The sequence below is a fragment of the Oryzias latipes genome, chromosome 1 (assembly GCF_002234675.1).
Source record: "Oryzias latipes chromosome 1, ASM223467v1".
Lineage (NCBI taxonomy): Eukaryota > Metazoa > Chordata > Actinopteri > Beloniformes > Adrianichthyidae > Oryzias > Oryzias latipes.
Genome location: NC_019859.2, coordinates 20,311,922 through 20,339,621, shown reverse-complemented (window position 1 = coordinate 20,339,621; position 27,700 = coordinate 20,311,922). Strand labels below are relative to the sequence as shown.

Here is a 27,700-nt window from a genome sequence, read left to right as displayed (position 1 = left end):
CTTTACTATCAACATAGTATTTTATTGAATATATGTCTATGGCGTCTTACTAAATACAATTTTAAGCACTAAGATGATGCTATTGGGAGGTGGAAATAATTCTTGATCGAACAATAACTTGTTATTGTTTTGGTGAAAATGCTAAAACTTCTCTTGCTGCTAAATGTCTTGGAACTGTGTCAGTGCTACTCTAGACGTTCTTATGTCTTCTGCTCGCCATCAGATGTCACCCTTCTTTGTTAAACCAAATCCCCAACGTTTCAAATACTTTTTGGCCAAATTAGAAGTTCGAGTTTTATTTATGTCTGCACTAAACTTGTAGTTTACACGGTAGGCTCTAACCTGAAAATGACAGAAGACGCTAGGAAACTTGTACACAGAGAATGTTCAATCATGGCTTTTAATTTATAGCTGTATCATTAGCTAAACTGGTCTTTTTTGTGATGTGATTTCATTCTTAAAAACAACTATGGAAGTTTTTTTAGAGTTATACTTCAAAATAATATGCAATTCTCAATTGACAATTCAATATGCAATTCAGGCTTGAAATATGAAAATACATTTTGCAATTTACAATCCAATATTAAGATTTACAATTAAAAAATAAAAACAAAACCAATTTCATTTTATATTGGCATAGGTTTCTGATGAAATAATTCAAATAATGCAACAAATCAATATGCAATTTGGCCTTTCATTTTGAAAATTCATTTTGCTATTTACTATACAATATTCAAAAATGACATTTCAATACATGGTGTGGTTTTAAAGTAACTTCAAGTATGCAGCATTGTAAAATACAATGCTGTTTTTGTGTCAAAATTCAAATGCAATTGCAAAACAGCACCCCCCTGGCGAAATGCATTTTCATTTTCATAGCATTGCGCTTGATCTGTGTCAAACCGGCAGACTCTCATCAGGGCGGGGCCTACCACCTTCATAAATTTGCTAAATCACACCTCCAACCTCCTACTTGAGATCTGTTTTTGGTACAGAGTGTAAATCCTAACACAGAGATCGTGACGGTGCATTTTAAAGCAGAACGTAGAAAGATATTTATGCAGCAAGTCCAGAATTTATCCATCTACAATCGAAACAGATGAATACATAAATACAATTGTCAACTGAGAATTAATTGCATATTATTTTTAATTATGACTCAAAAAAAACTTCCATTCACAACTGCCCTTACAGGTGGATACACGCTGTCGCAGATGGCCTTCGCGAAATATCAAGTTCGTAGACAGCTGGGTGTACCCGTAGAACAAAAAGGTTCATGTCTTTTTATTTTTATTTTGGCTATGCTTACGACACACACTGCAAGTGCACTTTGCATTTTCATGATATCCCTTGAGGTGGCCGTGTGAGCAACAAGGGAAGACACATGTGCGCTTCCATTAAAATACAGTCGCTCTAGTCTACGACCCTCCCATGATCCTGGACAACCCAAAAACCCGCAGCACCTGTATGGGTCAACCCCTATACGGGAACATGTGCCTAAAGCTTTAGTTGGTTAACTTAAAAAAAAAGCTGTGCCTTAAAGAAGAGACTAACAGAGTCAGACAAGCCAGTACTGTAAAAATAGGTTCCTTTTCTAAAGTTACACTTCAAAGATAAACAGCAGCTTTACTGAACTGTGCAGAAAAACACAATATCTCCTTTTTTTCCCCAACGTAATGTACATATTGTAAGCCAAAGCCCACACGTACACTGTGTTAGTTTTAACAAGTGCTTCTACTTTCAAAGCAGCCCAGTGACACAAAGCAATCATGCACATAATGAACAAATTGAGATGTAAAAAGGCGCAGTACCTGTGATTTCAAACCACACCGGAACATCCGAGGATTCCGTGGCAATAACTCCAACCATGTGCGCCACAGGATCACTCTCCATAACGGAGAAGGTGAGGGGGGACTCCTCAAAGCGCAGGGGAGCCGCATCAACCGGCACTTTGGGTTTGGGAATCCACTCGATGTGCAAGCGGCACGAGGAGGATTTCTGAGGGCGACCGTTGTCGACAGCTTTAATCTGTAGGAGGGGATGACAGTTGGTGTTATGCAGTGTGGTGAATTCCTTTTGCTATGAATGGTTTTCTGTGAAGAAATCCACCAAAATCAGCTCTCTAGCTCTCCAAGGAAAACTGTTCAAATAGTTCTAAACCCGGAGACGTTTTCCTTTTTATTTTTGCATTTAAACATTATATCATGTTGAATTTAACAGTATAAACATTTGTATTGAATGCTTTGAAATACTACGGTGCTAAAAAGGTGAAAATACTTTAAAAAACTGTTCCACTTTTGTGTCTCTGAACTTTTCTTTGTAAAAGTTTGTATTTCTAACTTTGATCTTTGTTAAAAATAAATGAAAAAGAACTGTAAATCGTTTCTTTTCAATCTTTAAAACACTGTCTAGGAACAGTTGTGTTTTCCCTTCTCTGATTTATGCTGTAAGAATCTTAGTGTAAACTTTCTATGTTTCGGCTTTTTCTTTGATTTCAAGCCATCAGCAGAGCACATATAAAAGTCCAACATGAATGGCCCCTTTTTTGAGTACTTGAGGTCACTTTACAGTGTTTCCTATTTTTTCTCCCACTAATATATTTGATACAGGAAGTTAACTATTAAAAGTTTCATGCAGATGAAAAACGAAAGTTTCGTAAAACTTAAATGTAAAGCAGAACAATGAGACAAACTTTACAAGAAGTGAAACTGTGACAATAATGTAACTCATAATTTATGGGCAGATAAAGCTAAATGAAACCTCGAGCTTTTCTTCTGATTTTGACAAAAAAGATCCAGAGTTTCAAAACTGTTGTCTTAGAATAGTGACGCCTAGAGGGCAGTTGTAGCATCTCTAGAGCGGGACTAAAACATAAAAATAGATTTAATCAGTAATAATTCATCATAAAAAACATCTGCTGTTCATTGCAATTTTCTTACATTTATGCTAAATCAATTAATGATAAAATGTTGTGTTTAGATTACAAAAAACCTGCTAAAATATATGCTGCAACATTAATTGAGTATTTTTTAAAAAGTAGTAGATTAGTAGACAACCGAAGCAATCAATCGTTGGCTGCTTCTGCCCAAGCACAAGAATTCTTATAAAGAGCCAGTTAAAGAGGAAATGTATCAGAACAATTACAACACAATGGAGGTTTGTTTCCTTTCTTCCATGTGCAGCCCTCTAAGAGACTTACCAGCATGTGGGGTCAGGTTAAAACTGTTTCACAAGAGTTAAGAATACAATCCCCTGTAGGGCTACAGAGGAGGAGAATAAGGCAGTAAACAATAAACAATCACCTGGTGTGAAAGTTTACTGCTCCCAGAGAGACTCTCAGAAACAAGACTATGCCATGATCTAGGATTAGATACTCACTGTGAGAATGTCATATTCTCCTGCTGAAGAGAACTTTTTGGAGGACACCAGGCCGGTCTTGGGTTCAATGAAAAACTTGCCGTGTTCATCTCCATCTTCGATGCTGTAAGAGATCTCAGCGTTGGGCCCCTTGTCGCGGTCTGATGCAATCACCCGATAAACCGGGTCTCTCTTCACGGCTCTTTCCTTGTCGGGCTTCTCCCGCTCTGGGATTTGGATCTTGTAGATCTTCTCCAGAAACAAGGGCCTGTTGTCATTTTCATCAAGGACTTGGATGATGACCCGTACAGTGGTAGATTTGGGGGGAATGCCATGGTCGGTGACGGTGACCTGAAGAGAAACAACAAATGTATCTACTTGAAGACTTGAGGGAGAAAACATGAACAAAAAAAAAGGTTTCAGAATGCATATCTTTTCTCTTTTTGATAAAGCATCTTGTGTTCTCTTTATGCAGAGTTTAAAAAAAACCATGAGTAATGTCACCAGTATCATAAAATATTGTGTCTAACTTCTTTGGGGAACTTGTTAAGATAAAAATAGTGTGCTAAAAATGTATGATCCAAAAGTCCAGAGCTACAGGGATAAAGCAGTAAAAGGAACTATTATGCTTTTTGTTTTCTTTTCATACGTTCTCACAGAGTTTGCTGGTAGCAAAAACAAATGGCTGGAAACTTGACTCTGAGATCAGCAGTGGAAGTCTTTCCTGCGAGACTTTTTTTTTAATCCCAAATAGAAATCCATGCAGGCTTCCAAATCTGGACCTCCTGAAGTTGGCTTAATTGACTGAACTAGTCATTGAGTATATTTTTGCTGTTTTTTTTAATGGACAAAATAAAAAAAACAATACAATTAGGTGAAGTGAGGGCCTGTTGTAAAAGGACATGGAAAAGTAGAGTTAATTTTGTATATATTTACTTATAGTAAAAAAGAAAAAGTAACTTGTTTGGATGTAGTCATAAAATGGTAACTTATGCGGCTGCCATAGACGTAGCACCCCAGAGGAAATTCCCTTTAATTGGCTTTATAGTTGGAAATAGACTCAATCTGCTCACTTCATCTGTACAGGCGAAGGTGCAAAGTGTTAAGACCTACACAGAAAAATCCCTGACCTGCAATTAATCTGACTTATAGCTCTAAACTTAAAGGGAAGGGGCTTTTGTTCAACCTCAGATGTACTCAGTATAAATGACTGTCAAGCAGCTGCATCGGTTGTAAAGCTTCGTTTAAGTGAAGACTCTAGGTATTACTTCAGACACTCGACTTTCTTATTATTTGTGGCACACTTTGACACATGCGCAAGACTTCAGATTTCTGAGTGCGTGGTCTGCAAAAGCTTAATCAAGTGCAAAGAACCACAGACTGACCTCAGTAAACAAGCATTTTCTAGTGCCACAACAATGATTATCAAGGACTGTGATTTGTGCAATGACAGAAATGGAAGCGTTTCTATCTTTGAGCTGCAGAACGCAATTGAAGGCTACGACCAATGTCACAGTCATTTAAAACCATCTGCTGAGCACTTCACTAACAAACAGTCTGGAGTCCAGGGCACAATGCGTTTGAAACAACACTCAATTACAATACCAAAGGAATGCACTCTTTTTTTAAATTCTCTCTGTGTTTGCAGCTGCCACTGCAATTCACACAAGCAGGAACTGATGAATAAGAGCGTACAAGTCCAGCCCTTGTGAGGATTTGGTTGAAGGCACTGTTAGCAAATTTAATAGCCCACCAGCTCAGACCGTTTAACAGAACACGTAATCCAAATAGTTCCTAGCCGTGATCTCTCACACAGCCACCAGTAGGGCGGCGCTGTGTCTAAATTAATGCATGGAACAATAAAATTCCCAGCCACACATAAAACGTTATATCAGTCAATTTGACTGCTTTTGAATGTAAATAAAGCGAACAAACACAAGTAAAACAAGAACAGAGATGCAATTTCCTGCGACACAAACAGATGCTGACAACTTGATTAAAAAGGCGTATTGGTTAGTATTGGTTATTTTACAACCATGCACATCTATTTTATTGTAAACAGATCATCCTAATTGATGCTTGAATTTTGTAAGTTAAATTAATCAGCTTTACAAGTATGGCACATTCCTGGATTCAAATATAATTAACTATAATTGCAGTTGAATTTTTATGTTTCTTGGTGTGTATTTTCCTTTTTTTCAAAGGAAATAGTCTGAATTTTGTTTGTTAAATTAAATTTGCAAAAGTTGGGCGTTGGTTCATCGGTTGTGCTTCCTCTACTTTCACTTTACCAGAAGAAAAAGACATATACAAAAAGAAGGAATTTTTTGCAAAATATGTACATAAGTGTCTAGGGATCTCGTTTTTTGCACACTGTGTAAAACAGGTTATTTAAAAGTAAAGGTTAGTGCAGTAAACATCCAGTAAAGTCAGTGCAGCAAAACAAACTTCTCACTCAGCCAATAAAGGAAAAAAAAAAGAATATGTCCTTTTCTGATATTCTGAATAAAACTGGTTGCCCCACAAACTGTGAAGTGTGACATCGGAAAAATAGGACTTAAAAACCTAAAAAACCTTTAAAATCTAAAAATCTTTGAACCCCATAGTCACCAAAAATTCATTTGATGAAAAAATTATAATTTAAACGTTAAAACTGATGGCTTTTTCTTTTATTGGTGTTGACATGTAACTAATATTTCTGAATAAAACTAAACTTGTGTCTCCCAATTTGTTATCAGGATGAGTCCAGGCTTTGATGATTCCTTTTTGAAATGTCTTACCAAATTGCATATACCCACTTCATGTCACGTGAAATTTAAGAGTTTAACTGTTTTTGAATAATATTAAACCCTAAAAATATGATTTTGTTTTGTTGTTGATTCTCTGGGTTTGTATTCACTCACCAATTAATCATCCAAAGTGCACCGGCCGGGTATGATCTAGTATGTGTAAAATAGGCCAGACTACATGCTGCCATGGGCTCTGGGCAACAGATGTGAACAGTCCATTCACCTCAGCTTTAACATTTCCCAACAGTCCCAGGCCTGAATAGTCAGCATGTCCTGGCATGTCCCACTTTTGCTATTTATCCACCCCCCACTTCTGCGAACGAAGGCCTCTGATCCTGCCGCTAGAGCCCACACTCAACACACTCAGCCGTGCCTTTTCTCAAATTCCCCCACTGCTTTTAGCCGCCTCTCTCTTTCACACACAAACACATGGCAACTCCCCAACCCCCATCCACCTCATCATAAAAGCTGAAGGCCTCTGTGCTCCCTCCACCTCTTCATTGCTTTCGGTGCAAACAATACTGACATAGCCTTCACCCTAATGGCTCCACATGTTCAACATGGGCCTGCATGTTTCTTTTCCAATATATAAAAAAAGAAAAAGCTGGAGAAATAAACCTCAGCTATCTTCCTGAGAATTTAGGACTCTGTTCTGCTTCATCAACCTGAATCCCTGTGAAGAGCAACCTGATGAGCTTCCTGTTCAATTAGTGTGTTGCTCACAGGCCAGAGCTTCATTAGTTGGAATGATTAAAGTAGCCGTTTTAGGAAAAACAGAAAGTTTTGGGGAAAGCCACATGTCCCAAATTTCTTGCAGGCATTTTCATTACTAGGCAACTAAAGATGAGAAGCAGCTAAAAAGGGAAATTAAATCTATGAACCTCTGGATGAGATCTTCATTGGCGCTTGTCATTGTATCTATGAATTGTCTACGTGACCACACTATTACATATTCAAGCACTAAATAGAAACAGATGCATTCTGATTTGTTTTTAGCCTTAAGCTCCCCAACACAACTGATAATGTGTTTCCACAACTCCACAATTAACAGACTCATAGGGTCAGTTGTCTTGGGTTCCTAAACTTTAGCGACCGTACCCTCTGTGGTAACATGGCTGGCATTAACAAAGACACACAAATCTTAACATTCCTACATCATTTTGCATGTGCACCCAGTTAAAGAATAATCTGGTCACATGGCAGCATGGAAAGCATCAGTGGTGTTACTTCCTCTTGACCTTCAACAAGGTCAGGTTAAGTATTGCAATTCTTGCAGGTTTGTTGGACTGGAATCTGTAGGTGCAGCTAAAAATAAGAGAATTTGAACTTTTAAGGCCTCAAATGGAACATCAGTTGATCATCAGATTACGTCTACAGACTGTTGTAGAGATCAGTCTTGCTAGAGCTTTAACTTTTTTTTTTTTTTTTACCTTTAAAACAACATATAAAATAAGATACAGTCAGCACCAAGCATTGCCACATTATTCCCAATTACCAACACTTAAACGTAGGGCTGGGCGATAAATTAATTTTAGCGAATAATGGGAATTTGTTGTTATGGTTGATTTATTTTCTACTTTCTTGGGCTTCCACTGTTCGTAGTAAAGTCTCGCAACAAGTAGACATGAAAACTCCCGCTAGCAAAGAGGAGCTTTTTCCGCGAGGCCAAGGAAAGAAAAAAAAAAAAAGCTTGTGCAATACAGTATTTACAAACGCACGTAATGCGTAAAGCCTCCCCCCGTTACTAATGTACTCTTCTCCGTGGCGCTTAGTTTAGGCTGATGGAGCAGCGGGACATTTTAACGGGATCCAGAAAGAACTGGAGGATAAACCTGCTGGACTGACAGCGGCAAAAGAGAGTTTTATAAAAAATAAAAAAAAGTTGACCTGGGGACAGCCATGTTGTTACACTGTGATGCTATAGTCCAACAACGCTATAATGCTATGCATGTCGTCAGTTTATGACCACAAAATGGTTTAAAAAGTCAGACTATATTTTAACGGAGTTGACTTTAAGACGTTACGGATAAATATGACAAACTTAATTCCTAGAACAATTATATAAAAAACCTGTATTTTCTAAATACAATAACAGGTCTGAATTCACTGTAAAAACATGTTATTAGCTGTTTCTTACATTACAGAGCCAGTATTGACACTGTTGAGAGCGAGAAGCGCTTTTCTTTATGAGATGTTCAAGCTTGTGGAAGCTCACAAAACATCTGCTGCATTGTGTTTGAGCATAGTTCCAAAGAAGATGTCAAAATTACATAGTTTTTGTTAAACATGTTCTGTCATTTGTCATTTTTGTTAAAGAAAGTAAAAGGAGAGAGAAAAAGTCGATTCAAATGAAGAAAATCTGAGATTTTATTTTTTGCCCATATCGCCCAGCTCTACTTCAAAGTATTTCAGTCAAAAAGAAGAATTTTTGATACAAATTTAAGAAAAGAATAAATTCAATTCATCTCAATTGTATTTATATAGCCCAATATCACAACAATAGTCATCTCAACGGCCTTCATACCAACACTTGTATAGTAAACATAAAATCATAAGGATCATGAAGTCATAGAATTCAATAGGTAAATTCTAAACTAAACTAACTAAACAGACTAAACTAAACTGGGCAGCCCTGCAGAATGTGTTCTGTTAAATGTGTTCTAATAATTCTGAGATAAAAAAAACCCTTATAGGTATTTAGGTAATAGGTAGCTTCTGTCTGGAGAGATTTAAGCCATTCTGAAACAATATTACCTTTACAGCAAACCAAATGTATTTTTTTTTACATTGTTTTTCTTAGAAATGGCAGAATTAGTTTTTGGTGTAATTCTTTTCACAAGAAAATCTTCATAAAGAATAAAAAATATCCAGCTTTGGTAATAGACACATCAATACTGACTGTCACCCAGAGATTACAAATTGTGTAACAATAATTAAAAGGCAATCACTCTGCTTCCTGTCACCCCTGGAAACACTATTAAAGGAGCTATTATCAACTTTGGTCTGTGGTGTAAAGCAGGAAGAAACACATCAGAGGAACGCAGAGCTGAGCTCAATTAAATCCCACAAGTTTAGACATTGGCCTGTTGGTTTGACAGCAGCTTCCTGCCTCAGCCTGTGCCATCTATGAGACGGAACAATGAGGAAGAACAAAGAATCAGTCCACAGGACCTCTAAACCACTCTCTCTCTGACCCCATCCAGGGATCATGCAGGAATACACAAAGAGTTTTCAGTTGTCAGCACGTGGCAGTCAGCCAAAGATGGCTGAAAATGTCAAACTTTAGAAACTGTAAATCCCATATTCCCCCTTCTTTAGTCTAGCAATTGAGTTTCGTGAACTATACAACGAAATGTGCTGACATTTAACGGATCTCAATTAGCATCCTACTAAATGACTTTCATTCATTCATCTTCTTCATATTAATTAATATTAATTTATGATGTTTTTTCCAAAACATATTGATAATAAAGTCATTTACCTCTAGAATGTGCTCATCTTGTTGTTCTCTGTCGAGCCTCCTTGAAGTCGTTGTAATCAGACCTGTTGAAGACAAATCAATACAAATTAAAATCAGACATGGCGGTGATTGCCAATGAAATCCTTTCAGCGGGTTTTGCAATACCAGCTTGCTGTTGTAAGAACATGTCAGCACAGTGCCGGACCATCTCTGTTCAACCATGAAAGTAAACTAAGATGAAGAGTAGCTTAACAAAGACATGTTTCTGCACTGATTCAGCTGGCAAGCTTGAATTTGGAGGAGTTCTCCTAGCGGTGCTCCCTCCTGTTTTCTGGTCTATCTGGGTGCTCGACTGCTCTCCATGATGCTGGTTATGTATGAAATATTACAAGGACCTGCAAATAGTACTGAAACAGCACTGAAGAATTGACACTCTGCCTTTAGTCTTCCACAAGATAAATAGAAATAGAACCAGCCAGGCACCCACCACATGTTTTCAAATGGAAAACACTCAACTGTTAGAGGAAGTATTTCAGGGTCTTTTGGAGCTATATCATTCATCTTAAACAGCAAACAGATGCAGCGTGATATCAATCACAGAGAGAACGCTGACAAACATAAAAATAAAAGAAGCCGGAGTCTTGAGTTCCAGGATAATATGATTTTGTTCAAAGCCAGAAACAACAGAAAAGCAAAGTAGAAGCAGGGGGAGGGGCTATGCAACTTTTTTACCTTATAGGCAGCTCTTTACTCCCAGTGCAATTGCAACTTTGCAAAAACTAAAACTGAGTGTAGGTTAGATATGCCAACTTCAACCACACCAGTGCTGTCTGCTGGCCACACTGCAGCTGATTAGCATACAGCAAAGGATACGATTGGAAAAGCCAAACCCATCAATGGCACAAATGCCTGCATCCAGAATAGCAGACCGCAACTTGCAAGTCCACAGAAATAACTGTGCTGGGCACTGAGATTGAAGGATATTACCAAGGCGCCTTTGCTCCATTTTTTTTTAATCCTCTCCTCTTTAAGCTTAATTTAATCTTTGGAGAGAACTGCAAAGATGTAGGAGTGCTTGGATCTTCTTGGAAAAATGTAAAATAATAAAGGTGCAGCCGTTTTCTACTAACCACCCATGGTTCCATACTGGGCCAAATCTGTGTGCATTTATACTTGTTTCATACAGTTTTCACCCAAAAAGCATAAAACAAGTAAAGTCGATTAATATAAATATTCTGTACCCTATTTCAAGTCTTCAAAAGCCTTATGGATTTACACCAGGGATCATTCCTATCAATTGACACAAACCTAATCAATTACATTTGTACTTCAGCAAGGCAGAAGATGATGGATGATGATGTTTTAGGAACACAGCCTCTCTGTAATTGGAAAAAAAAGAAATAATATAAGCTACACCATGGCCCCTAGTTTGTTATGACTCTGCAAATCAGATATTTTGGGGGTGGGGGTGGGGGGGCAGCATCATTACACTCACATCCTAATCCCAGCTGCATAATCTCTGCGGTTTGCCTCCATACCACAACACAGGACATCGGCAAAACCAGCAACCAAACAAAACGTTATACGTTTCTGTCGAAGCTGTTCTTAAAACGCATCTGGTTTTAATCCCAGATATGGAAAAATGCGGGGAATCCTACTTCTTAAGCATAATTAAGACCTCTGTGCTTTAGGAATATACCAACACCAAGACGAAGCAACACCACATTACAGCCGGATAGATGATACCTTTGCTTCTCGTGCTTTAAGGGGTAAGATATGAGCAAGACAGAGAGCACAAGAGAAACATGTGGTGAGCAAAAGGACAATAAACAACCAGACTTATTTGGGACTCAGCGGCTTATTTTGCTGAAGTAATTGAAGGCAGAGGAAAAGCTCAGTGCAACCTTTAACTAGTTGCATGACTCCAATTTCTGGTATTTATTTAGACCACCTTGATCACCAGTATGCTGTTGTTCCATCTGATTATTTGAAGACTATAAAATGATGGCTAGTTTACGCCATCTAAACTAGGTAAGAGAAGCAAGCCTAAAGGTTTTGTGTGTGAGACATACTTTACTTTAAACCTAAATTCCTAGCCTTTATTCTGATAGTTACCAATCAAGAATGGGCTCTGTTGGCGCTCAAGTCAATGAAAGTACATAGCTCTGTCTCTGCATCAGCGCTGATACAGTTTAAAATAACTAGTTGGTAAGCCAAGGCTGACCATGGAAGAACACACACAAACGCACACTCACCAAAGCCATCCTGAGGCGTGGGCTGAGTTGGGCTGACACTAATTACAGCCATGCTGTTTTGAGAGGGGGAGTGAAACAACAGCAAAGTCACAGTGGCACTCTTAACAGTCTCCTTGAGCGCTACAACCACCGCTTTAAAATGTGGGTCTGAAAGAAATTCAAGACTTCAGGACATTGCTGATGTGGTCCATTCTTGGGCATCACTACTGGGATTAGAATCACACACATATTTGATGCTGCACGAATGTTGATACCATAAATGTTTTTTGAGTTTGTAGGAATGGAAAATATAGAAATGCCAAGAAATATGAGAATCACTGATGTTCTAACCAGTGTTATTATTTTTTTCTTTTGAAACACTGGTTGTTACTTTTCTGCAATGAGGAAAATGACACAGTAACAATTCTAACACAGACACTGACCACATTTTTCAACCAAAATTAAAAATCATTTGATTTACAACCAGTGGCTATCTTTAAATGTGTTGTGGAAAAGTGTGAAACAGTAATGTTAAAAATATATTTTTTTAGAAACAAGTCTAAAAAGTGGGATTTTAATTAGTAACTTTGAGCCAAAACATAGTTTGTTGCTATGAAGCAAGACTTTCAAATGTGACTGCAAGCAATCTTCAGCTGAAAAACAAGCCACTACCTTTCATGTTTACAATGTGTGTAAGACTAGAAAATCTACCCTCCTGGAAGAAGAAAAAAAGCTGAAGAGAAGTTCTATGTTTTGACAGACAAAAACACACTTCAGTTAAGGCTGCCATTTCTGGAGAAGTGTATCCAAGGGTTTTAGATTTCAACCATTTCCAAGTTAATTATTAATCAGTTTTTTTGTTCTCTCTGCTCTTAGTCTTTCACTCAAGTCTGCCATTGTAATTCATGTTAAAAATATCAGTCATGAGCCCTTTTGTCAAAGTTGGACTAAAATCTAAGTCACTAAAGTAAACATTTATAGCCTCACCCAGCTGGGATTCATGCAGTTTTAGTCAGAGTTCCGCTATTGGAGTCCCCCTACCTGAACTAGACTAGTCTAGACTAGGCCTATCTAGAAACTGCTGACGAATGAATCATCCACAAAATGGCCAGATTTAAAGTTGATCATACTTAACGGGTCTCTTAATGGTTCATGCAGTGTGGTTTCCTTTTTCAGGTAATCATGTGATTTCCCAGATTTACCAATCATGCTTGTGGATTCTAATGAATTTGAAAGTGGAGCACGCATGTAAAAGTTACAGGGACTTACTATAAACCACGTGAGAGAATAACAAATTAAAGCCTTTGTTGCTAACTCTCTTACAGACGAAGGTCTTTGATCTAAAATGACTACCGGTACATTTTTTGATTTGTTTAACCCTTGTGCTATCCTGTGACCCCACCCTTACATTGACGTGTTCTCCCTACCATGACAAAGGTGGATAAAGGTGGAAAGATTTCATGTAATCCATGAAAACAAATCATTGAAGAAAAAAGGTTCAGCGCACTGTCTAGTGGGTCTAGATGACCCAACTCCCAATGTTAAAGTGCCTAGGATAGCACAAGGGTTACAGGTTTTTGTTTGTGACTATTGTAACACTGATAAATAGCTGGAATTTTTACTTGAATCTCCTGAAGGTTTGAAGATATTACCCAAAACATCATTCCAAAAGAAAAAGGTAATATTTTTTTAGTTTATAAATCAGTTTACAACTCAAAAAGGCCCGATAGGATTCATATTATCTATTTTTTTCTCACAGCTATACATTTGACTGCCATGCCAACTACTACAAAGCAGTCCATTTATCTTTAATATGAATAGGAGAGTATGATCTCCTGAACTATAAAACACATCTACACACCTTCTTTTCACAAACTCTAAGAGCTATGACAATGTTTTTCAAGCCCCAAATCACCGGAAACATTGGGAAGTTGTTGGAATAATCCATTTCCTATCTCACTTCCTGTGATTGTGGTCAAGGCCACTGATAACACCAGCCTGACAGTATTTTTCCTCTAACACAAGACTGAAATGTGTACCCCAAACATAACTGGTGTAGCCGAAACGTCATCTTTTTTTGTTGCTTTAACTTAAACAAAAAAGGATGAGCTACAACTGGCAGAGTGAGTGTTTTTCTTTTTAACTTTACTTGGGTTCAAATCCTAACATAAAAGTTCCCATTAAGACACAAAGACAATCATGTTTAGACAGCCCCGTCTGACTACAGGTATGCACATTGTTAGCTGTAAGTAGACCATTGTCTGATGACAAACACAGATAAGTGCTATGATCACAGGGTGGGGTTTTCAAAAGTCAAACGGGCTCTGATCAGAAATCCTCTGTATTTTGGGGATTATCAAAAACTGAAGCTAATTTTCTTTGAAAAATTAATAAAGAAATCTGAGACAATCACAGGTGTTATAGACAATCATGCAGCAACATGTGGAAAAGTGGTAACAGGAAGTAGGGTTTTCAATATTCATTAAGATATGGTCACTATCGTACATCTTCACACTAGCTCTCTTTCTTTGGCAGAGGTGAGGAAACTGTTCTTTGCTTGGTATGTGAGGGAGTGAGGGTGTCTGAGGTTGTTCCGACTACTGGTTCTGCCCGGATGCCTTTTTCTTACACACACGTGCACATGCACACAGACACACACGCGTTGTAGCATAAAACCTCTTGTCAAAGTCCACAGCACACCATTTCAGACAGGACAGGAAGTAGATTCTGCTCAATCTCCCACAGAAAAGGTGGGCAACTTGAGTAAACAATTTTGGTTCGACTAGCTGAGAGCGCTGACATGTCTTTGCACAGAGAAAATAAAACTAGACAAGCAGTGGGTCGGCTGAGTGTGAAAACAAACCACTGCTGTCCTAAATCCACCCCTAGCGACAAAAGAAACTATAGTATTTTTATTAAAGCGACTGATATTTTAAAAAGGGCACATGGACTCACAAAGTCTCGTTTTGTGTTTTGATGAGCTGACGACAAGCTTTTGATTCTCTATCCAGGAGAATCAACTCTTCTTTTGCTGCCAAGCAGAAACTGGAGTCTGGAAGCACTGTTTTCACGTCTGTGGGCGGGATGTGATCTGAAAATCCCAGACAACTGAGCACCCCTTAAGCTGCAAAATGTTTTAGACTTTTAATATTGAAATCTCATACGGTTTTAGGGCATATTTTCTTCTTCCATTATGACCCTGTTTTTTTTTTTTTCGTACCCGATTTCTATTCTTTCAAAGAAAGAAGCTGATAGGGTTCATGCCTTTAGACAGCAGTACTGTCATAGTGACTTGTTAGACAGCAAAGCTGGCCTTGCACTTCCATGAAAAATTCAGAGATTGTCTAAAGCAGTCGGACATGTTTACTTTGCAGAAATAAAGTAGGCCTAAGCCTTTCATCATTGGCTTTACTGAAACATTGTGAGTCGGTGAGAGGAAAGGGTAACCAAAGCCACCCAAGGCATCGAGCAAAGCTTTCAGACTGTATATATTTGAGGCTGAACCGGCAGCAGAGGGCCATAACCCACGACAGACCTAGTTAGTTTTAAACACATGGCTGTAACCATGTGTTGCTCCTTCACATCCCATATAAAAACACAAGTCTCAACATCTTTTTCCTTTTCCCACCCCTTTTTAAAGCTTTGTACATCTGCCAAGATATGGCTTATGCTTCCAATGCAGTTTTAGAACATGTAATTAGAGAGACTTGCATGTTGTCAACTGCACCATTGAATTGTGGAAAAGATTTGAAAATGTGGTTACTTTGAGCTGTGTTGAATACTATCAATTCAAAGAAATCAATGAATTGTTTGTGATTAAAAAGAACCAGAGCTAAATGAAAATCATCTATCTGTTTAGGGTTTAAGGCTCTAAATGTTTGTTTTCTTTGCTCTTTTTTTGTTTGTTTTCATTCCACAACTACCTTTCTTTCTACATTCAACACTGCAATCTTAAAACAACAAAAAAAGACAATTCAAAACCTCTTAACAATAATTCAATGAAGTTTTTTTTGCCCAAGCCTGTCTTTGTTAAACTTGATGTGTGCAGCTCTGGTGTCTCACTGATAAAAGTTTTAACGCGCTTTGATATGCACGAATGCCTCTTATCCTTCTGCTTCTGAATATCTTTTTCCCTTTTATTTTTGCTTGTTGTTTTTTTTCAAGTGAGTTTTACTGATGGTCATAAAAAATACAGAACTTGGTGGGCTTTTTTTCTTAGAAACGAATTACCAACAATGTGGGATTTATTTATTTATTTAATATATCCCCATATGGGAAATAAGATAACTACTAAAGTGGCTGTTGACTGTAATTTTACCACTCTAAAAAAAAAAACATAAAGGTAGAAATCTGGGAAAAAAGAAAAAAATGAAAGGTCATCTTTAGCAGGAAAAGGTAAAATTACATTTCATTTCCAATATACCATGTTAATTATTCAAAATGGAAAAGCATACTATAAATGAATATCTCCACTGCTTATGAGGGTTTTATGTAAAATAATCTGAATTATTTATGATCTTTTATGTGTCCTTTCTCTTTTCTAACATCCACAATTGCTTATCAGTCCAGCAGGTTTTTATGGAGGCAGACAAAACATGAACCATATGTGCATACTCAAAAATACTTTGTTCTTTCTTATCCCCTCCACTTGGAGAAACCCGGCATTACTGTGTGTGAAGCAGCAAGCATGATGGGATCCTTATTTGGTCAGAAAAACCAGCATGGTAACTTGCAACAAAAATAACACCAGTTTGTTGATGTGACCACCTTGGGAAACAAGACCACATCGACATTAAGAATGACTAGTTAGCCTCCCGGTTGGAGTTTTCAGATAAGTTACCAAAAAATGTGCTAAAAAAGAAAAGCTATTTCCCTTCTTTAGTTCAAGTACAGAGGATCTGTATGAGTCAGCTTAACACCAAGAGACCTGGCACTTACTTTCTGTTATCATTTTATAAGAACAAATGTGGATTTTTAGGAACTGTACACCGAGCTCTGTTTTACACCTATTTTTGATACATTTTTTTTCTACAATAAAACCAAACATAGCAAGTTCCAGCTACTTTAAAAGCAGCCAATGAAATATTAATCATCACACCACTTCCACACAGGGCCATACGAGAACACAGTTTAAAATGTTAGAGTGCAAAACCCCTCATATGCTCAGCTCAGTTCTCCCCGAACTGAATAAATTGTGTTCGGGCTGTTTGTCTTTTGAAAAAAAAAGATAAAGGTAGATGCTAGCCACAATGTCAGCCATGCAAGGCAATGTAAAACGATCTATTGCCTTTTACTCTGTATATGACGTTCTTTGTGATAAAGAAAACACATCTATGTGTACTCAATCGACAAGAAAATCCCACCGCTAACAGGAAAAAATCTTGTGTTTAGGGTTGAAGACCTAATAAATGTGATCATCTGGAAAGGTCAGCCTTTTACAGCATTTACATAGCTCAACCTCCTGCTATGAGGGGAAAACCTTGCGTCTAATATCCTCCCATTAACAACGTCTTACCTGTCTTGGTGTTAATGGCAAAGAAACCCTGGGGATTTCCACTGGTGATCTTGTAGGTGAGTTTGTCACTGGCAATTACATCAGGATCAACGGCGTTGATCTGGATTATTGAAACATCTTTTGGAGAATTCTCCGTGACAGAGGGGTAGTAGACAGGCTCGGAGGTTTGCGGAGCGTTGTCGTTGACGTCCTGCACTTGGATGTAGACCTCAACAAAAGCGGAGAGGGGCACCACGCCACGATCCATTGCATAAACTGTTAGCCAGTAATGAGGTGTTGCTTCATGATCCAGCAGCTCTTGTGTTCGAATAACACCTAAGAGATTCAACAAAAGGGGGGAAGAAGAAAACGTAAACTGTTAAAGGCAAGTTAGAGAACATTTTTCTATGCAGCACAGGATCAAAGGGTCACGATCCTGTCTGAACTTTCAATGACCTTTCAGATTGATTTTTTTTGTCAATTAGGAAAAACAGCTGCGTTTGAGCAGGCCGTATATACATTGGTAGAAGGGCCCCTTCCTGAAACGTGTCAAGGTGGGACACTAACAGTAACCAGCCAGCCGCTCTTTTGTCCATATTTCACTGCCATGCCGGCGCTCAAACCTACAGCTGAACAAACGAAAGAGCTTTCAAACACAAATACGCGAGTGGAACAGGATGACATGACTTAAATAGAGTGGTGAATGAGTAGATCCTGCAAAACCCCGAGATGTGTTAAGCTCCATATGATGCCGCGCTGAACAGAGGTGTATGAGTGATGTAGTGCATTTGCTAGCCCATGACTGTCACTCTCTGTTGGGTCAGAGGTTTTTGTGCTCGAAACTGGCCGGTGATATGAAAGCAGCTTGTTGATCTTTCTGAGGAAAAGCTAACAGCAAAGTTCATGTTGGTGAGTTTGCTTGGCTTCAAAGCTTTTCATCTCTGCCTCGCTCCACTTACAGACACTCAGGTGCCTGATAGATGCAAAGCTACGTAGGAACGGACAAATGCATTAGAAAGCGGCAGTCTAAGACTAAGGTGGAACTTCAAACATTGCTCTTTTCATTTGTAATGTAAAATGATTACACAAGGTTTTTCAAGCTTTATGGGAAAATAACTCTTTTCTAATTCAATTCATAATTGTTACTTCTTCAACCAACTTACACTTCTTTTACACAAAAGGTCTTCCTGTAAGATGTTACACTGATGACAGGATACAAAAACCACAAATGTAAGCAAACCTTAACACTTTTTTTGCTTTACTGAATAACAATGCCAGGATTCATTTGTTTGGTTCACACCAGAGCGCCATTGAGCTTTTGAAACGAGGCAGACTATTTGAGAAAACTAACTCCAAGTCCAGACGGAACAGCCCAGTGGGAAAGCAGCCTAAGGCCAGCCGTATAGTTTGCTCACATTCAATTCAGTGTTATATCAAAGTGAAGTTTTTGTGTATGAGACAGTTTGTTCAGTATTGACCCATGATTAATTATGATCATAAGATAAAAACAGTTTTTATTTACAAATGACACTCCTGTACAGAGTACCGCAGAACAAAATAAAAATCCCTTTAAGCCATGGAGTTATGACAGATCTCATAGACACTACCTCAATAAATATATTTTTACAACTACAATAAACATTTATAACTTTATCTGATTTTTCCATTATCTAAAGTTAATAAACTGAGTCATATAGGGAAGTATCATAACCAGATATGGGTGTTGTCAGTTTTCTGCTGTTAGTCTGAGTCTTTTACAGCTCTTCTAGTCACTGGTGGCTCAAATTAAAACCCCCACAGAGTCACTAGAGCTCCGTTGTAAAAGTTTGCATCTGTTGTTCTTGTCTTTTGTTCACTTACTGTTACTTGAGGAACGGCAGAGTGATACAGACACAATTTTAGCTTTGGGAAATAGGAGGTATCTTTAACTGGGGAAAAAAAGACTTGTCACATAATTTTAAAATTTAAAGCAAGAGACAAGTTCCGCTCATTTATTTGCTAACCCGGCCTTTCCTGTGAATTCATTTTGGGGATTCTATCTTGTCATCAGTCATCATTACAGCTCGCTCAGCTTAGCTTGAGGCATGTAATAGGAAAGGTAGCCAGGCGAGGAAATATAGGCAGCTTTCAAAAGTTTTCTAAAGCCAAGAGTCCCAAGACAAAATCAACACTTACAAGTGTGACAAGAATCGCTTTAGGAATTCATTAGTTATTAGAGTTTTAATATGTAACTTATACAATATTACTGCATAACATTAGTGCATGAAATAAAAATGATTGACAGTTACGTTTTTTTTTTTTAACCAGAGCTGCCAACCTCGCAGGAAATTGCAAATATTTGACAAATGTAGGGTAACAAAAACTTTCATAAAATAGTCTCAGCTTAGACATAAAAGCACAGAACGCTTTTCTGACATGTTTTAAGGGTGTATGAGTTAAAGGTTAAGTATAAAAAAAGGTCAAAGTCAAAGTGATGATGCAAAAAGCAACGGGAGAGCTTTTTTTAAGAGTTGCTCTGGTGTGTCGATGCTGTTCCACTTATCAGGAACTGTAAAAGAAAAAGGTAAAGACAATTGGGAAAATATGAGCCATCTTTTATGCTCAGTCCTGCTTGAGTGCTCAGCAATTTTACTGGCAGAAAAATTCTGCAGAAACCAGGGTTAGGATTTTTGTCTTTTAGCTTTCTGTGCAGAGCAGATTTTGAGCTTATAACATTGGGTTTATCCATAGTTTTATATATATATAGTTTATATTCATGTTTAAATGAGTGGAGATCAACTTGACCTAAAAAATGAAAGTAAAAAAGGCATAGCTTCTGTGGTAACTGGTTTCCAACAATGCACATGAAAGATGAATCTGAGGAATTTTGTCGCCACACCCCTCCTATACACCTAACTACACAGTGAGGCAGAAACAAAAAACCGCCCTAGGGCCACACAAAAAAAAAAAACCTCTGCCAGATTTGCTTTCCGCTTTCCTCCCCTTGCTCTTCACTTTTCCCTTTGGCTTTGTTCTTCAAAGCTATTTGAGCACTGTGGCGGTACAGTCAGGTCTTCAGACAGCCAACAGATTTTCCACTATCAAGGGCAGTGCATGTGTATCTAATCTATAGTTTATTCTACAAAAAGCTTCAGAGTCACAATGAAGACACGGTTATCAGTTATCTGAACATGCAGCATTTGCTTTGAAACAGTTCACAAGCGTGTCATAGAAGGAACAGAGTAAAGTTTGTACCTGTGCTATGTGCAAAACATACAAATAAAACACGTTTTCTTTTGCAACATTTGTTGTATGCACTGCTTCTCTGAGCTAATAGTTATATATGTGGATAACTCAGTATAAACCAGCTGTTCCTCGCTCATTCTTTGTCTGAGAAAATGGCTTTGAACAGCCTCTGTTAATTCAGCTCACCTCTATCCCACATTCCTCAGCCTTCTCAGGCTTTTAGCTCACATGCTTGCATAAACTTTCTCAGTGCCCCCTCCTTTCCAAAGCCTTGGCAGAATGCTTCAAATTCCTCCGGTTCGTTGTTGGTCCCAGTGTAACCGACAGAGTCCTAAACTAAGGTTTCTGCTATCAAGCAGGCTCACATCACTTTGTTTTAAGGTTTCCAGACATCTGTTGCGAAGATCTGTGTTTTAAGTCTATAAATACCATAGAAAGACAGACGCGACGACAGAGAGCTAATTTTGCATACATGATTATCAGGGTAGGATTAAATCTAAATTAAAGGTCAAAGGGCATTGCAATCCGATCGTTTGCATTTGTAAGCATCAAAATTTCTAGTAAGTATAATAGTTGCTGTGGAGTTGGGCTCCAGTGATTGCACCGCTACGTTCAACTAGTTGCACCAGCACAAAAGTCAGATGTGGCTACATTTTCAACAGCATTGCACTTCACACCACAGTTTTATAGGGTCATTTTTTGATCTGACATTGCTGTCTGCTGCTGCTTGACCCTGAAAGGTAGAGGGGTCACTTGTCCTAAAACGGGTCAAAAATACATTTCTGCCACCCATCCCTTTCCCCCAAACTTTACAATAAATCAAGTGCATTATACTATAGAAATTTCTTGTATCTGAGCAGGGAAACCCAGCCTCTTTACCAGAGCCAATATTTAGGATTACACCCCCCCGAACCCCAATGCATCCATTTAGTTGATTAAATTTTCAGCAAAAAGTTAGATTTTATATTTTATCATAATGATTTTTCTTATTTTTTAAACCCCGTTTTCCCCTTTCTTTATCCCTTTTTTGCTCTCTGCACAGAAATGTGCAAAAAAATAGTTATGAACTATTTAATTGCAATAAAATGAAGCAAATACAGTATTTATTACATCACAAACTCAATTTTCAAAACTCAAACAGCATTACTGGATGCTTTATTCTCTTCTTTTTTTTGTCTTGTCAAAAACAGAAATGTCGCCAAATGTAATAGTACAGCACACGGTTGTTCTATTCTTAAACGCTGCTTATCTATCTCAGCTGTCCTTGCTTCTGTTTTTGTAACAAGCAAAAGAAAATTCATTTGAGTGAGGAAAAAAAATATAAATGAAAATATCTTGATCCAATGACCATATATGGAGTTCTGTTAAACCCTCATCAAGCTCACACTTTGTACATCTTTGTGTGAAATAGTGTGTTTTAAAAACTACTAAGTAAACAAATTAAAAGTCTAATATTTTTCCCCACAGTAGTTCAAGCAAACAGCTGTTTTCCTGCTCATTAAGTGACACATTCTCTCTGCAGTGTGTGAGGTGCCACTGATCCGGCCCGCCTCCATGTTTGGTCCGGCCAACTGAACAATATCAGACACCCATGGTAAAACTGGCCACACGATCAAGACGTGACATTTTATTGCAGTCTGTGCTCCAACCTGAAACCCTCCAAAAATCTCTGTCAAATAGAACAGAAGACAGTCTTTCCTTTCTATGTCGCAGTTCATCTTTCCCAGTTTAGCTCATTCTTTTAGAGCGATTATGCTGATTTTTTTAAACAGCGCACCCTGTTCTGTGTCCTGATTGGCTGGAGACCTTGTCAATCAATCTCCTCCGTACCGTGTCTCCTGTACAGAAACGCGGAGCTCTTCAGATCTACAGAAATCTGTGATTGATCAGATCTTTGTTTTCATTCTAAGATCATGGACCTAATTTCTAGGAAGGTTTGAGAATTTAAACAAGTGAAAAGGGTGAAAATGTTCATGTCTGTGTGAGAAAAGTGTATTCAGGCAGTGAGGAGTTTTACTGCCATAAACGTCTGTAATCAGACTCCGTGGATTTCACCGATCACGGTTATTTTTTGAATGTAACTCCTGCAATAAATGAGGGAATTTGTACTGGTGAAAAGGTAACACAGACATATGCTTAGCTGCAGCAGAAGACACAGACATTTGCTTTTTCAGTATTACTGGATGAGAAAAAGACGTGCAGGACACAGCCCAGCTGCGCAAAACGTGTGATGAGAGACGTGTGATGAGATCAAAGTCTCTGCTGATTTTTTTTTTTAAGTATCAGTATATTTTTCCTAAATTTTTGTCTTTGAAAATCATTGTGTTATTGGGTCATTGTTATTTATTTTATTAAAAGGATCATGAATGAATTAAACTTTATTCATATAGCGCTTTACAACTCCTTAAAGGTACCAGAGGGCTTCACAATAAAAAAGAGATCTAAAATGGGAACAAAAGTTTTAAACTAACTCTAGAATATTCTGTTTTAGAATATAATTTTCAATATAAATGTTTTCATCTACATTCCATGTTATATCATTCTCACTCCACGCATCTGCTCATGGTCCGGTCCTTCTATCGAATTTTAGAAACCAACGTGTTCATAATGATTTCATGTTCTTATACAATTACCGGTATGAAGCCCATTTAGACGATTGTTGTAATATTGGGCTACGTATATAAAGAAAATTGAAATGAACTGAATTGAATTTGCTTCAAATCCATAGAACCATTTTTTTATTTAATATAAATATGATTTGTCATATTTTTACTACCTAAATCATGGAAGATTATCGTTAGACATCAAATACTTTTTTGGTAATAGAGACAAAAAAACATTATGTGCGAACATAGTTACTGTCAAAAAACTTTTTTTTTTAATAAGCTACAAAAAAAACATATGACTTATGGAAAAAGAGCTTAAAACTGTAAAATCTTGTTCCTTTTCAAAGACTAAACTGAAAAGGAAAAATCGAACCAACAAAATCTAAACCTGTTTTAACTGAAAAACTTTGTTTTTGAAGAAATCTTGGCAAATAGAAAACATACTCCATAGAATAGCCAAAAAACAAAATAGTCATTAGTGGAAGCATTCGGTCCAATAAAAATTGTTTAGGAACACCCTGGTGCAAGAAGAATGTGTATGTTAAATGTCTTAATAAACTGTTACAAGCACAAAACAGCCAAAGAGAACTAAAAAAAAATAAAAACATAAAAAACATCCATGTTGCTAAAAATAAAAGTGCCTAAAATGACTCCAGCACTTAAAAGGCAACAAACAAAACAGGAAAAAAAATCATAAATAATGCTGTAAAAATTGCAAAACCTTGTGAAAATATATCTGATGTCCTTTAATGCAGCTCTAAGGACATGGACGGACCATGGGGTACTAAGATAGGATCTTTTTTTTGCAATTTTATATCTAAAAAAACTGTATTCCAATTTAGTACAAGCTGTTATTGTACAAAATCATATAGAAGTACAATTAAGAAGTACAATTTTTACATGATGAAAATTTTTGTAGATTGTACAGTTAGTGTATTTGAATGATATATAAAATTGGGATGGTATGATAGTAAAGGATAAATGGGTGTTAGGTCTTGACATTTTTATTGTGTGTCTGGGTAGAGTCTCATTCATCTAGGTTCATTCCATTGAAGTACAAGGTTATTGAAGCAGAAGAACAGCCAATGAGCCAATAAAACATTATAAGAACTCAAATTACGTTTTATCAAGGAACAAAGATCTTTAATCTTTTTCAAGAAGAGTGGCCCTTAAGGACTGTCAATATATTTATATGTATATGTATGTATATGTATATATATATCATGAGAAGTTGACACTCTACTTACATTAAAAATTCATAAACAAATCCAATTGGTTTGCTTGGGGGGTGCATGGAGGTGAAAATATCTTGATAGCCCAGAGATATTTTCATAACAATGATTAGGTATCGCATAAAACCATGTCCCTCGTACCTTCCTAAATATAATGCACAAACTATTACAGCCCGTTGAGCAAGAGAGCAATTTCCACTCCATGCATCACTGAGCACAGACACATAGGGCAGAAAAATGGCTGTCACCAGCTGGTGTACAGGATTTATTTATATACTTTATTTTAACAAATGTATTCAGCGAAGTTGACTTGAACAGGAGGTATCAATAGTGACTTTGAAATCAACCCTATGAAGTTTTCTTTGTCGTTTTAAGTTAGGAGGGACACAAAAAAATCTTAAAGCGTCTTATAATTTTGATGAACAAATGTTCACCTTTTACAACTCTGTATTTGCATAAATCTATAAGACAGTTGATTTTTTATTGTGTTGAATTTTAGACTTGTTGGTCTCTGAATACAAAAAGACAGATAATAGCACATGTTAATATTTTAACAAGCTCCCTTGGTTTTACAATTTTTTGTGCTTAATAGCATTCATATCAACAAGAACAACCAGATTAAGAGTTACATCATAACAAAATCCAGTTCCACACTAATTAACAATAAATGCCTCAAGCTGCCATTATTTGTCTGACAGGGTTACAAGAAAACAAGAAAATAGATACTCCATCGCCTAATTATGCAATTTACTTCAAACTTTAGTATTATAATGGATACATATCAATAAGATATAATACATAAATTATCCAAATTATTGATTTGGCAGATTGTTGTTGTATTAATAATAGACACAAATTGGTAAAAAAGAAAACTGGGAAGTCAACCACTAGTTAAACATTGGGAGCTTCCTCCTGTCTTTAGTATAAAGCTGTATAAAATAAGAAATTCAGCTTTTGCTTAGCTATTTTAGAAGTGTTCTGAACATATTAATGTCACTTTTGACCTCTTACTCAGATTGAAAAAAGATTTGTGTGATGTAGATACCAACTTAACACATCTATGGTTTTTCCATTCTATCAGACATCATTGCATTGATTCGAATGCCAGGTACTCCACTTTTGCAGCTCATTTTAAAAATGGCCAAGTATAATATATTATTCATCAGGGGTTAGTGAGACATCAAATTAACAAATAATGGAGCATATCCTGTGAGGCAGCTCCAGATTTCTTTAAAAAGATTTAATGGGCAGAAAGAACAACATACTTTTAACGGGAGAACGTACGCTTTTTATTTAGAAACCTACAATCAACGGTTTCCTGCCACATTTTCCTGGTTCCATCTCCAGAGTAACAGCCCTCAAGCAAAGGCTATTTGGAATCAAGTACCCATTAGCAATCCAACTTATCTCAAGCATATGGAAAATGAAGAATGGAGGGAAACTGTTGCCTTTTGAAAAATATACTCAATGCCAAAAAATTGACCTTAAAAAAGATACTGTACAATTTTTTCTTATTGGTGGCAAACTGTTTACTTTTGGAGGTAATGGAAAAAAGAAATGAAGGCCTAGCAATTTTTCTTTTTTGGGGGGGTAGAAATGGAACAGGACTTTGTCACAACACATCAAACTGTTTCGTTTGCTCTCACAAAGGATGCTTTCACTACACAAGCTGCAAACAGCTTCAAGTGAAAGGGCAATGCATATTTTATCCAAGAAGAAAGGGCAATGCATACATTATACAATCAGCATCTGCTTCTCATGTACACTGAGCACACTCTGCTTTGCTCAACCTGTACACTGAATAATTTCACTTCCAGCTGAGACAGAACTTGCTTTGAATACGTTTTCAAAGCCACAACAACTCAAAGTGTCAGATTCATGTTTAAATGAGTATGCGAGTGCTTTTCGCTGATATTTTGCAATGATAATGTAACTTGTGAAAATCTACTAAAACATTTGCATTACTTTTATCACAGCATATATCTGAGTTATGATTAATAAAATCACACAGCTAAATTGAGGAATCACACAGAGAAATTGAGGATTGATATGGAATATGATCAATTAAATACTGGTTAGGGAGAATGTGACTGAGTCTATGGTCGAACAGCAGGCACAAGGTTAACACTTTTTTTCATGGACATCTGAGGTCACTTTAACAGGACAATGCCAGACAATTTGTATAAGGACAACAGTGTTTTTTCATAGAAGCATAACTGTTCTTTATTGTCCTGCCAGTACTCAAAATTCACCTCACTTTATATGCATAGAAAAGTGCAAATTTGAAAACATTCTTAACTTCTCCAATAATTGAGTTTGTTCAAGGTGATCTATTTTCCTCATACCTCTGGAAAATAGATCACTGACTTTGCCACAGCTATCTAGCATCTCGAACTATTAGGACAAAGCTCTTTGATTTGCACAATCTCCTTTGCTTGTCAAGCCCAATAAAAGAGGTGCCTTTCTTTAATCCTTTACATGAAAGTCATTTGAGATTTAAAAAATTAGGTTTGTTAAATGACTAAAGGTTAGGGTACACATGAGCAGACAATTACTCACTGCAAATAAAAAAACGTTTTTTTTATTGCCAACCAACTATTACCTTATGTGAGGTGTGTCTAGATGAGTAATGTGAGGAGTGGAGTCTTGCCTAGGTTGATCTCGATAAGGATTCTTTTATTGCTAGTCTGTATCAAGCTTGAACTCAGGAGTTTAAAGGCCCGTACACACCGGGACGAATATTCGTCAGGCGTTATTCGCCAGCGTTTTTCGCCACGTTTTTTGTGTTCACACCCAGGCGATTTTCGCTGACGATGAGCCGAGCGAACATGCAATTTCATTCCCTGACATTAGATGGCGCTTAATGTAAACAGAAATACTCCTGTACACAAGGTGGCGCCGCGCAACTTTACGCTTCTTAAAGTCGCTTTTCATTCAGAAGAAGAGAGTAAGTATTTACGCGCTTGTCAGAATAATACAAAGGAAACATGAATATTTCAAGCACCAGTAGCTCCAACTGGTGCTTGGTTCGGGGATATTTTACAATGTCCGTCATTATTTCTCCGCGGCAGTGTAGACGCTACTCGGCGTCTTATCTTCTTCTCTGGTATGTGTGCTCAGCAAGGCAGTTTTGTGTTTGAGCGCCCCCAAGTTGTGTTTTACTGTAACTTCAGAAGCTCCAGACACGTGTGCAAAAGCGGCATTCTCATTGGTCGAATAGATTTCGACGCGAGGCGTCGAAAAAAAAAACGAACCCGAGGCATTTTTTTTAGACGCTTTGACGCGTGGCGTTTTTTCGCGTCG

General features: G+C 37.4%; 1 protein-coding gene across 10 annotated transcripts in view; it reads right to left on the bottom strand.

Moving 5' to 3' along the window:
• Positions 1-27,700, bottom strand: part of fat1 (FAT atypical cadherin 1) — a 70,661-nt gene that overhangs the window by 33,566 nt on the left and 9,395 nt on the right. For all 10 annotated transcript variants that reach the window (XR_002873747.1, XR_002873749.1, XM_023958002.1 and 7 more), the window contains exons 3-6: positions 17,356-17,670; positions 9,628-9,689; positions 3,379-3,708; positions 1,812-2,028 (exon numbers count right to left, since the gene is read on the bottom strand). Coding sequence is in view for 8 of the 10 variants with exons in the window: in XM_023958002.1 (XP_023813770.1) it covers positions 1,812-2,028; positions 3,379-3,708; positions 9,628-9,689; positions 17,356-17,670 (924 nt within the window). In the remaining 2 variants the exon portion in view is untranslated. The remainder of the gene's footprint in view (positions 1-1,811; positions 2,029-3,378; positions 3,709-9,627; positions 9,690-17,355; positions 17,671-27,700) is intronic.